General features: G+C 39.3%; 4 protein-coding genes across 4 annotated transcripts in view; 3 read left to right on the forward strand and 1 right to left on the reverse strand.

Annotated features, from left to right (window-relative positions):
- The first annotated feature begins 57 nt into the window (after nt 1–57).
- Nucleotides 58–1,990, forward strand: LOC145497234 (caveolin-1-like). Its single transcript, XM_081477055.1, has 2 exons — nt 58–610; nt 1,135–1,990. Exons 1-2 carry the CDS (start codon nt 521–523, stop codon nt 1,471–1,473), a joined length of 429 nt encoding a protein of 142 aa, XP_081333181.1. The 5' UTR covers nt 58–520; the 3' UTR covers nt 1,474–1,990.
- LOC145497235 (uncharacterized) lies at nt 1,991–5,775 on the forward strand. Its single transcript, XM_081477056.1, has 4 exons — nt 1,991–2,845; nt 3,745–4,218; nt 4,659–4,748; nt 5,450–5,775. The coding sequence occupies exons 2-4, from the start codon at nt 4,131–4,133 to the stop codon at nt 5,590–5,592; spliced, it is 321 nt and encodes a 106-aa protein (XP_081333182.1). The 5' UTR covers nt 1,991–2,845; nt 3,745–4,130; the 3' UTR covers nt 5,593–5,775.
- Nucleotides 5,776–5,885: 110 nt separating this feature from the next.
- The window catches only part of LOC145497233 (uncharacterized), a 66,657-nt gene continuing 59,789 nt past the window's right edge, over nt 5,886–12,753 (forward strand). The window contains exon 1 of the mRNA XM_081477052.1: nt 5,886–6,541. The gene's annotated coding sequence lies outside the window, so the exon portion shown is untranslated. The remainder of the gene's footprint in view (nt 6,542–12,753) is intronic.
- The window catches only part of LOC145497236 (tyrosine-protein kinase Src42A-like), a 20,920-nt gene continuing 20,579 nt past the window's right edge, over nt 12,413–12,753 (reverse strand). Inside the window, exon 2 of the mRNA XM_081477058.1 lies at nt 12,413–12,513. Coding sequence (XP_081333184.1) covers nt 12,489–12,513 — 25 coding nt within the window. The 3' untranslated portion in view covers nt 12,413–12,488. The remainder of the gene's footprint in view (nt 12,514–12,753) is intronic.

The raw sequence follows: 12,753 nt of genomic DNA on the forward strand, positions 1-12,753 counted from the left end.
TTCTTAACTTTTAACTGGAGCGCTGAAGAAAATTTAGCCGTGAACAATGAAGAAAATAGGGTGTTTATCTCTCGGAATTATCGGTCTGATAGTTCCCCCTTGATGTTCTTAAAATTAGCATATTTGCAATTGCCCTCGTAGTCTCGCTTCTTGGGTAAATATTTGTTTTGAGAACATCAAATTTCCGTGGGGCAACTATCAGCCGATAGCTCCTCGACAGAAACACTGTATTGTTTAAAATAAATAGAAATTTCCAGCTCATAATCTAATTGTTAAGTAGCACCCATGCCAATACGGTCATCGCGCTCGGTAATGAGAAGTCAATACTGAGGGGCCCCCGGGCACTGAATTGTTCAACAGCAGTGCGACGTCAGATAATAAAAACTAATGATCCACTTAACAAAGAATAATGCTTGACATGACGGAAACACTCTGCTTCAGACACAAACCTCCTTTATTCGTTATATTGTGATACACGCGGATAAAGTTTGCAAGACTTGCAGAAAGCTTTCACAGCAGTATGTTGGAAAACACAGGGTCCGACGAACCAGAAGTTCAACTTATTGCCAGGGAAAATCGTGATCCTATGAACAGGAACTCGTTCTTGAAGGTATGGAAATAGCAGATTCGAGTATTTACTACACAAAGTTCTATAAGTCCAGTCGATGAGGTCGAAACAACTGACATGCTGCACATTTCGCCAATATCAAGTTTCGGCAGCCCAAATCGATGCTCTTTGCAAGAACAGTGAAAATAATTCATGATTATTTCTGTGTAGATAGATTATCATTTGCTTTTAACTTGAGTCGACCAAACACCCAGACGGCTATTTTTCCGCTTTCGAAAATCGTGAGTCAGCATTAAATTAAATCCACCATGATGGATTTCTGAGGGACAAACACGGGAGGGAGGCCTGGTGGGATAATACTCAGGACCTTTTGGATAGATCGGTCTAAGTTGGAGGTCTGACCGGGAACAGAGTAATTGCTCAAGCTTCCGTAGTTTGCCTCCACGACGCCTCCGGACACGCATCATGACTAAATTGACTCTAAATTGACTCTAAATTGGGCGCGCTGCAATGAACTTGAGAGTGAAACCCGAAATGATAATTGAAGTATTTGTAATCCATCCTAGGTTGATTTCACTGATGTAATAGCAGAGCCTGATGGGTTTCATTCTCACGACCGTTTGTACAACTGCGCCTTCCAGACCTTCAACTGTACCAAAAATTGCTGCTATCTGTTCCTAACGTTCCTGTGTGGGGGTCCCCTGGCTTTCTGTTTTGGTTGTTACTTTGCCTGCTTGGGATTTGAATACATCTGGTGTGTGATGCCCTGCACTCAGGCGTGTCTCATGGGAATCAGGTGGATCGGAGAGATCTTTGGTTACTGTATCAAGGCTTTCTGCGATCCCTGTTTCGACTCCATCGGAAGGATGTTTTCTAAAATTCATGTAAAGACCGAAAACGTGTAACTGTTAGCAGCGTGAACCATCATTTTCTGTCATCTCTAGCCTCAATTGTACTGCATAACACTTAAAATTTTAATTTACATAACTGCCTCTAGGTTCGATTTCGGCTCGTTTCATGAGTCCGATCTTCGTTTCTCTCCAAGAAAAGGGGCAAGAGGGCGGGGTCCTTTCCCCTACAGCGGAAGTAATCCAGCCTAAATTATAAACTGCCTCCAGCTTCCCTCCTACTAAAAGCATATCTGGCAACGGCTGTGTACAGTTGTTGGATAAATAAGAAAATAAATAAACAGACCAAGATCTGTGCACTGCTTAGTTCTCCTTCTCTGTTTCTGAGTGACTAAAAACATATGTTCCAAAAGTTCTACATCTACATCTACATTAGATTTCTTCGGTAAAGTCGTTAGAATTCTCATCAACGTTAGGAAACGGAAACGTCTAGGAAATAAAATAAAATTCATCTAAAACTGCCACTTGACTGACAATTAATATTGACCATTTGGGCGTAGGATACTCTTAAGTTTTAGCTTCCTAATGCCAAGGAAGAAGTATTGATATGGGTGTGATTTCACTGGATCACTCGGTACATTGCTGTCAATTTCATTGCTAATCCGCTGACCAGTGTACATCACTGTATCATAAATTTTGCCGATTTCTAAAAAAAATTAATTAATTGTAATCAATAAAATTATCGCTAATTAATTTTATTGGTAAGCTTATGGCTCCTGGTAAGCTTCATCTTTATATTTCTTGTCATTCGTTTGATTGCGTGGTTCTGTAAGCAAGGAAGTCTGCCCCTTAGAAAGGTGTTTTCACTGGGTTCTGCCACCTTAAACGAACTTAAGCCGTCAATCATGTATGCACTAAACTAGATAACCTGAAGAAGTAATAAACCGCAAAGAAAGTGTTTCCGTTTTTGTAACAAAAAAAAACAACAACAACAACAAAAAACTCTTGCACAAGACCACTCCAGAAATAATTAAAAAATATTCACGCTCGTTCAGTGAGCCGGAAAAAACGCACATTATACGGAGAAGAAATATCATAATTTATATATACACACGTCCCGAGAAAAAAATGCCTGTCGCATGAAAGGGTTGAAAAATATTTATATACGTGTCCATACCAAATCACTCACCCCTCCCCGGATCAAAAGTCAAATGGTTCCCACCTCTAGGTCCACCCCTCACTCACTTTGCATCAGTTCCACTAACAGTCACGTGTCCGGAACTCTAAAATTTAATTGGACAATATTGCTCCACAAGGATACCGAGTTTCCGTATTAAACCGAGCGCGAGCTTTACCGCCGGGCAGGGTAATTCAAAGATGTTTTCAGCGTTTTTTGTGGTTCACATGGCGTGGATGTTGATGTCTACAGGTAAGTGTTTGAGTAGCAACTGGAACTTTAAACAGCTACGAGTACGATGGGAGACGAAATTGTAGCGGCAGTTTGTACATGTACAGTACATGTATATTAGCTATGTCAGCAGTTGGTAACTTATCGAGTGAATTTTTTCACCTTACAGTCGTATGCGTTTCTATGAAGTGTCATCTCTTAACCTAGACATCCCATCGTTTCCTCATGAACGTTAATTTCACTCTGACTTCATGTGAACATGTAGCGAGGCGAAATTCGAATGTTCTGCACCTTGCATGTGAGTGACTGATGGTTAGCAGTTTCATCCAGTGTATATAAATGGGGTCAAATGAGGGACGTTTGACACCTTGGCTGGACTACATGTAAATAAAAAACATATATGACATTTAGGTTTAAATCACTTTAATAAGACATATACAGTAGAAAGGACTAGATTTCATACTGAAGTTCCAGATAGCGCCCGCACTTCGAGTCATCAACACACGAGTAACATGACTGTCTCGAACGAATTCTCTGAAACCAAACAAGGATCGTTAACCTCTAACAAGTGTTTTAGCTTTGTAGTATATTTTATACAGTCGAACCTTTTTTAACGGCCCTGTATTAAGCGGCCAATTTCCAATGTAAGTACAGGTTCGACCGTGTTAAATTTACAAGCCTAAGGTTAAGTTAAGCTGACTTCAGTCTAGATGATACGCTAATTTGTGGGGCATATGGTGATAATTAATTCTTACTCTTTTGAGCCTTTAATAAATCAATTTTTTTCCAACCAAAAATATATATTATTATTACAATTGTTTTATTTTATTTAAAAAATTATCATGCAGTTGTACTCTTGATCATGTATTTGAATCTAAAATTTTAGCTTGAAACTTGCTGTTTTGTGACTTTAATTTCAGGTCAAGCTACAGAAGCATTGCAGAAGTATGAAAGTATATATGTTCCTAAAGGAACAAATTACAGTCTGATGGCAAGCAACAATATAACACTGACTAAGCCACGTTGTTTCTACCTTGAAGTTTATGTTTTAATTCTGATGAAGGAGGGAAATGTTTCCGCTAGTAGATTGGCTTCAATTCCTCTCTAGGAATTGAAAACAGGCTCCATTACCGGGGTCATAACCAACCAAACTAGGGAGAAATTTCAGCTAGGAAAGGTTTCTTTTTTATGTATTATCAATAAGAAGAGTACTTATAACCATGGTGAGTTCAAGCTTCATTTAAAGCTTGAGATTGTGATCCCTGAAGCAGCTACAAACAACCCACTATTTGATGAAGTTGATTTGATGGTGAGATGCCTCAAAAGAAATGACATCAGCGGCCTTGGTACAAGACAGGAAGCTGGGCATTATCACCTGGTGTACAGTGAAACAAGTAAGTTCTGATATTGCAAAGCAATATTTGTTTGAGTTACATTTAATAGCTTGGTAATATCTGCAGTGACATGAGTACATGTACATGTATGTGACCTCTTGAATATTAAACAGCCAATCTGCATATTAATATACATGTAATTCGATCCCGCAGTCAGCTCATTGCGTTGATTTTTTTCAGAAAGTAATTTACATATTGTAATTTCCCAGCAAATAACTATTACTATTACTATAATTACTCTTACTATTTCTATAAATTATTACTATTTCTCACTGATCACTCGCTCACTCACTCACCCACCCACCCACCAGACCATGACTTAATTTATAAACAATTTAATAATTAATTTGCGCAAAAGTGTGAGCCTTTTAACACGAATAGTCAACTGTTCTGTTTGCTATCCCTTTAAAGTGATGCTGATTCAACCTTATCAATTTCAGCTGGCACCACAGTTACAGACAAGCTACCACTTAATTCTACTTTGCCAACACCATCTCCATCAATTAAGCCTCGAAATACTCTTCATGATGGTAAGCTCATACTCACAGTAACTAGTAGGTGTCTTCAATTCTAGCTAAGAGAGAGTTGTGGGATAACTGGTCACATTATGTTGCTTTAATTAAATACAGTCAATCTTTTACTGTGTCTAATTTGTCCCAATCAGTCTTATAGTGACATTGGAAGTGCCTTGTGCTTCGGGCATCTACGAATAAAGGAGAACAGCACAATTAAGTTCAAGAGAAGAGGCACTGAGTGGCCTCATGGTTAGTGCACTCTACTCCAGGTTGAGCAGCCAGGTTCAGAGGTGGGGACAGTGTTATGTTCTTGGACAAGACACCTTACTCTCACAGTGCCTCCCTCCACCCAGGTGTATAAATGGGTGCTGGCAAATTTAATATTGGGGGGTAACCCGGGGATGGATTTAAGCATCCTGTCCAGGGCCCCGGAACTAGAAGACATACTCTCAGTGACTTCATGCTGAAGAGACTGGGGATAAGAACTGGTGCAATGGGCCAGTTAGCTCAATTATTATGCAGGCTTTGTAAACATGAGTAATTCAAGAGAAATGGAAGGGACAAAATCTCAGTGTTACAACCAGGATCACACGATTGAAAGAAAATGGCTCAGATAAGAAACTATCAAGTCATAGGTGCAAAGTAGTTTGCAATGAACATCAACTGCAATTTTGTAAAGTTAATTAACTAATGATAGTATTATGACTGTCTTACAGCTGATCACAAAAATAACCTGGGAATGATCATTGGTATTACTGTGGGTTCAGTCGCACTGGTACTAGTAGTGGTATTTACATGGGGTTTTTTACCAGCACAAACTAAAAAGAAGCATCAAGATAATTGTCTGCCAGAACAATGACACTGTTAATAATGCAGAGAACATAGATATTTAACTATGCAGAGGCTTTAATTAGCCTCGTATGTTGTGGCTGTCCAAGATATGGTTCAATTTCAAGACTTCTTTGTAAGACAGTGTTCGGTATATATATAAGCTGCTATTTTTCATAATTTTTTTGATTTTCGGAAACTTGAGGATTTAATTCTCAATGAAGCTAAATTTCAATTTGTTTTTTACATGTTCTTTATAGACATTACTGACACTCTGCTTGTCATTTCATTTTGTAATTTGTTTTGAAAACCCAAACAGAAAACAGTTGCTGGGCAATTGGAACTGTGTCGATAACCGGTTTTACATGTAACAAATCTATAGAATGATTACATTTTGTTTTGGACTGAAGTTTGTACAGTAATATTCCTTATTTATTACAATCTGAACAAGCTGTTTGGTGACAGTTAAGTTAAAAGACATGAGTATTTTATTTCTTCAGATAGGTCTCAACACCAGTAATATATTAATTGCAGTTATTAGTTATCCTGCTTGAATTGTCAGAAACATTAGCACTCACGATCAACCTTAAGTTATGTATATTTTGGCGTTTGAATGGGATCTATTTATGTTTCAAGCATTTCTGGTTTCTATAGACTATATATGCTTTTAAAGCCTGTTACTGAGAAAATTCATAATAAATTTGCATATTTGTGATTAAAATTACAAATTTTGTAAAATAGAAACTTAAATATCATACAGTTTTAATAAACAGCCTGCTTTTGTATCTAGCCGTATTTGCAAAAACATGCTCACAGACAGCTCAAAGATAGTCCCGGTGTTCTGACCACCACCCCCGCCCCCTGGCTAGGAGATTGGCCATCACGTATGCACATGGCATGGGCCTATCCAGCTTGGCATGGGCCTATCCACAAAACCCTCAAACAATGTTCAATAACTGAACAAAGTGCCCAGCAACACAGTTAATATCAGGGTTATTTAATTTGGTACTGAAAAGTCTAGCTAAGTGAAGATGTTAGTAAAGGACACCCTTCCCTTCCCCCTGCTTTGACAACTCCCCTCCTCCCTAGGGGTTGTCTGGAAAACCCGAATAGCGAATAGTGAATAGTCGCAAATAGCAAACAACAAATAGTCACGAATAGCGAATAGCAAATGGTGCGAATAGAGACGAACAGTTTCGAATAGTGACGAATAGTGACGAATAGTGGCAAATAGTGGTAAATAGTAACAAATACGGTACCCAGTATCTTGCAGTTAACCTCATAGCATTACTTAGGATGGGATTTTTCCGCTAAAAAGCACAGGCACTTATCAGGACAAAAGGTGTAATTTTTAAATGTAATTTCTTCTATTTTAACTGCTGCAAAAGCGTAAATACATCCACCGGGGGGGGGGGGGGGTACTTTGGGAATTTCTGGGTGGGGATGTGCTGCTGGGACCCTGGAACCCTTGGCCTATACCAGAGCTAGTTCAGCTGAATTTTGCTAACCTATACTAGAGTAAACTCCCAAAATCCCCCCATCTATTGACACTGTTGAGGCTGATTTGTGTAAATTTAAACTTGCCGATTTAATTTTTTTATATTTTTGAGTGGCAATCCCTGGTTTCCTTACTCTAGATAAAATTTTCAACCAACCTGTCGGTTTTGTGGAAAATGAGACCCTATTCTAGACCCAAATACACTGATTTATATACCCTATCCTAGAGTAAACTGCTTGAAAACCATACCCTTCACAGCGGCACACACCTATATAGCCCAGATATGGCAGTGCCCCCCCCCGGGAATACGTCTTTATCAGGTTATCCTTGTGTTTTCTGTTTTCTTAATGTCGGCGATGGACAGCCTACTAGCCTGAGTCTGGCGAAGAAAAGGTAATAAACTCACTGAAATTCTGTTGCTTATCTGGATAATTTATTAATGCTGGATATTACAGTCACTATTGATGACTAGTCGTCACTATTCGCCACTTTTCGCAACTGTTCACCACTATTCACACTATTCGAGTCTATTCGCACTATTCGGGACTATTCGCTATTCACTATTCGGGTTTTCCAGACACACCCTCCCTAGGTTTATAGCCGCTGGCTAGACCTGGACGGCCTAGGCTTGGGCTTCGTGCAAACCCAGGTGGAAAGCTAGCAGGCAATTGTTTTTGCAAAACTGCTCAGATCTATATGTACAAGATCAATCAATAACTTTATTAAAGTAAATAACTTTATTAAAACAAAGACCCTCTACAAACTGAGGACACTATAATGGTATCTAATTGTCAATTAAATCTAGAAATTCAGCAGTGTACTTCCAGTTTTCTGATTGTCTCACGACTCCCGGCTTGAACCGGAAAACTGAACCTCATATCGAAAATGGACGGGCGATTCGTTGATCTTTGCGACCTATAATTTTTCACACTGAAAAGATTGATAAAAAGCATTAAATCATTGAATATGAGAAGTATTTTCCTCTACAAATGATAGTACAAAAAAAAACATTAAAAGCAAACCAAACTTAATTAACAAAAACTTCTAAGCCCAAAAACCTACCCAAAGTGACTGGAAACTGATTTTTGCCAAAAACTACTATCAGGACCCACTAAGCTTGTTATTTTGTATACAACTGGATTTCAGCGGGGCAGATCTTGCAAACCAGCGCCATCACAGACGAAGTGAACCTTTTTTTTACCTTATTTGTCCTTCGTTCAGCGAAGTTATCGGTTATGAGCTTGATGTCAAGCTTTCAAAATTCTTGGTCAATTTGACTCCTTACAGGAATATGATGTTAGGCTGATGCTCCGCACCAGGGGGAACTTCCAAATAAAAGGACAGGGGTGCTCGTCGTACCTTTTAGGGGTTAAAAGGGGGTCTTGGTACCTCTTAGGGTGTTCAGCCCTCAACATTTCCACAGTGGAAGCTTTTGCGGTACCTTTTAGGGTATTGAGCCGAAAAAAATATGACAGGAGATTATGTGTTGTTTCAGAATGAGTACCACTTAGGGGGGGGGGGGGGGATTTCAAGCCACGCCCACAAAACAGGATCTTGGTACCTCTGGGTTCTTTTCAAAATTTCCGACGAGCATCTCCGCCCCAGCTTGTCAGATAGTCGTTTATTGGTTTGTCACAACTTTCTTGATACTGAGCGAAAACTATTATCAAGTTATTTTCTCTCGCTTGCTTTCTTCGCGTGTTCCACTCAACTTCCACAGAGAACAACGGTCCAACGATTTTGCCGTCCTCTGACGCAATCGATGGCTTCGTTTAGGTCGAGCTGAATAGTCCACATCATCTATAGAAGGGCTAGGTTAATGTTCACGACAATGAATAACTAAAATAATTATTTATTCGCACTTTTTGGATATGAGGCGATTTTATCTTTATAGAAATGTGCATAGGCAGTGCGCAGAAAAAGGAATCCTCAATTTACTTTTAGCGCAGGAGCATCTTAGTGGTGTCCGGGGATGCACCCCCCTTCCATAGATACGACGGGGGTACTCGTCGTTCCTAATTTCCATGGGGAATAGTCTGCGAACAGGTTCCTGGCTTCGGCAAGAAAAAAATGCAACGAGAGGAAGCGAGCGGGGCGGAACGGAGGAGGCTGTACCTTTCCATGATACCAGAAGTGATATCATGATCCGACTGGTTAAATCGCTGATTGTGACAGCTTTGAGTTAAATATTTGACAGATCTTAACGACGGCTTGTAAATTTGCATATGATTTTTGCCGTTACCGAGAAAGGTACCGTCTGCTTTGAGAAATTCTTTACAATGTTATGAGGATCAGAATTACCTTAAGTGTATCTGTCACTCAATCTCAGACTTTTCTAAAATTATCTTACAATCTGTTTATATATTCCAGAACTTTCTTTTGTGTGACTCAGCAGGTTCCACAAATGGTACACCATGTAATACACTATAAATAACAACAGAGCATTCTAGATGCTTAGAGTAAAAGTATAAAAGCAGGCTTGTAAGTAATACAAGATACACTCTCTCCTTATTTGCCCGAGAGCTTACCCTCGTGGCCGCTTGTGATTCAACTTATATTATGCTATGGATACGATACTGTGAGGAAGCTATAATCAACTGCCATAACTATGGTGAAGCTATGACTTTTGCCCTTGCAAAATCCGAGGAGAAGAAAGAGAAGCAAGAGATGATAACCGAAAAGGGAAGAAGACAAAGAAATTACAGTTTATTATGAAGTCCTCTGTAAGAGTTTGTCTAAACAGAAGAATCCATTGGGTGGAAAGAATGCAGTGAATCAAGAAAGCCAAGCATTGCTGTTTACATTCGGTGGAAGTTGGAGTTCAAAGTTAATCAAGATGAATATCTGTATGGCCATGAAGGACAGTAAGCCTGCTTTATGAACTGCCTAACTTAATCTTTAACCAAAGTAAATGTAACAGAGTAAAACTAATAAATAACAGTTAAAAAGGGTAACCGCTCGCTGTCGGCTGTCACACTTTTCTTGCGTGCCTTACATCGTACTTGGGAGTTCTTTTTACTTATGCTTTGTTTGTGGACATCTCTGTTATTCCAGCACGTAACAACATTTTCAATTATAACATAACTAAAGCAAAGCGCGCGCTCTGATTGGTTAATTTAGCGTCTACTATTTGCCCATGGGTGTACGCTGCTGACGTGTGTGCTAATGTTTACAAAGCAAATCTTTTGACAGACATTGTTTCCAAAGTAATGGCCGACGTTCTTCTGCCAGAAATGCGAAACTGTCTTCACAGTTGTCTGAAGATGAAACTTTATCGAGTTACTGGTGTGCAGTCGGTTGTCAAGAATGAATTTTCGCGCGCTTGTTTTTTCTTGTCATGTAAGACTACACGAACATTTTTTTGTGATGTAGCTCAATAAAAGGACTTCTGTTGTTCCAATGTCTCAATGTTATGTTATAAAACAAATGGTAAACGCCATAGCGTGCACTATTGAGTTATGGATGCACTTGGGAGGTTTGCTAAGCACTCAAGAAGCTAGAGTCGCACGAGGCGATCGCCTCGCGCGACTCTTACGCTTCTTTCGTGCTTAGCAACCTCCCGCGTGCATCCATAACTCAATAGTACACGCTATGGCGTTTACCATTTGTTAATTTTCAAAAAAAAATCCTCAAAGACAACAAAAAAATCGAGCAAGTGCTATGCACTATATATCTAGCTCGTGTTTTTCACTTTTTTGAAAAAAATCCTTACATGTCACAGCTGAAAATTGCCCAACTCCCCTCCCTCAAAAGAAAAAAAAAATGCCATGGTCCATCCCTTAATTATAAAATACATTACAAGGCCAATGTCATTGTTAAAAGTTTATTGTTGTGGCTTGGGCGTATGCTCTTGCCACTAGTTAATGGGTGTTATTGAACTCAGTACCTTAAAGGACTCTAGTAAGCCTCCACATGTTTTGATGCTATCGAAATTATTGATATTGCACGGTGAAGCGAACTCTCATTACTTTACTGCAAGTTGTGTTCCTGAAAGTATGTTTAACTTTTTACCTTTAGTTTTATAGTGATTTTCTTCGTTTCGACATGCTTTGAATAAAAAACAATAGCCAAACGCTCGCATGTAAACAAAAACAAAGGTGTGGCTGACTGGGGTCCTTTAAGGCCCCTAATGGGGAATAAGCTTAAGATTGTCGTAATGATTTTGATTTCCAGTTTCATAGTCGGAGCAAACAGACGGGGAGATCAGCCGATAACCTTTAAAGGAAACGACACCAGTATACTAGTTTCCTCAATACGGACTGGGGTTGGCGAGACCTACCTGAAAAGTTTTCTACTCAGCAGAAAACAGTTCTCTACTTAACTCGCAAATCGGCTAAACGTATAACAAACAGTCCATCGTAATAGCATGACTAGCCTGAATTTTATCGCGTAGGGAGGTGATCAGATTACTTCTTTATAATACACTCTTTTTTCATAAGAATACTGTTTTTCCGGCCGAGGTTGAATGCTCTTATTTTTCTGCCGATTTTAGGCTGAAAATAATCTCGTGAACGTTCTTAGATAATAACGTATGACATTTTTGTTTTTGAATATACTTGGTGTCTGCATGGTGTTAAAGTAATTTTGGAGCCAGTCTACAGGCATTTAAGCCTGATATGACGCACATAACTTCTCGTAGAAATTAAATGTTACTAGCATCAAACAAATGGCTATTGCTGTTTTTGCTGCTTTTTGGCTAGTTTTCCCGTTTAGAGAAAGGAATAATTTTAGATACTTTGAATTGTATTTAAGGCCCAGTTCAGTCGTCGTGCTTCTGCCGTGCCGAACTAAATTGCAATTTGGTTCGACTGTAGCACGGCAGGAAATCAACTCAGACGTCGTGCCAGAAATCAATTCAGACGTCGTGCCAGAGTCGAATCAAATCCAGGGTTTACTGAAGCCTCGTAACAATTCTCCTCCTAACTCCCCGAGGGAACGAAATCTCGCCAAAACACATTGACATAATTTATGAATTTAGTTTGGCGCGACAGAAGCACGACGTGTAGCACGGCAGAGCTTGTCGAACTTAATTGCTTGCCGAACTTAATTGCTTGCCGAACTTAATTCAAAAGTTTGATTCAGACGCCGTGCTTCTGCCGTGCTTTTGTCGAACTTAATTCCTGAATTTAGTTCGGCACGGCAGAAGCACGACGTCTGAACTGGGCCTAAAAGTTTTCAACACACAAAATTATATTCTTTTCAAAATGCAAGCCTCGGGTTTGTTCTTAAAATATTCTTAAAATTTAGCGAATTTCAGCCTCCATATTGTTATAAAATATATTTTTACAAATGATAATCAATTCCACACGCTTCCGTTGAAGACCAGTCTAACAATGGGAAGCTAGGAGATCTTTTCCTGCTGTCAGTAGTCATAAGTAAGAGTTTCTATCCAATCCTCGACTGAGCCAAATGTCGGCCGCTCGGAAGTGCTAGCACTGCTTCATAAGATTATACCTACCGGAAAAAAAAAAAACACACTACATTACAGCAAATCAGAAGAGTCGCAACCATTTCTTAAGCTCCCTATTGCCATTTCCTTGGTTGTGGCTATATAGGAAAGACACAAGGGAATTCTCCAAAAATTAAAAGTTTTTAGTGATATCAATTAGGATTACTCAATTGTCAAACCTTCTTAAATTCCTCGACCCTAGTATTTTTCTGAAAGATTTTCAGATGATAATATTGACGGATAGT

This window comes from Orbicella franksi, chromosome 9 (genome assembly GCF_964199315.1).
Source record: "Orbicella franksi chromosome 9, jaOrbFran1.1, whole genome shotgun sequence".
Classification (NCBI taxonomy): Eukaryota; Metazoa; Cnidaria; class Anthozoa; order Scleractinia; family Merulinidae; genus Orbicella; species Orbicella franksi.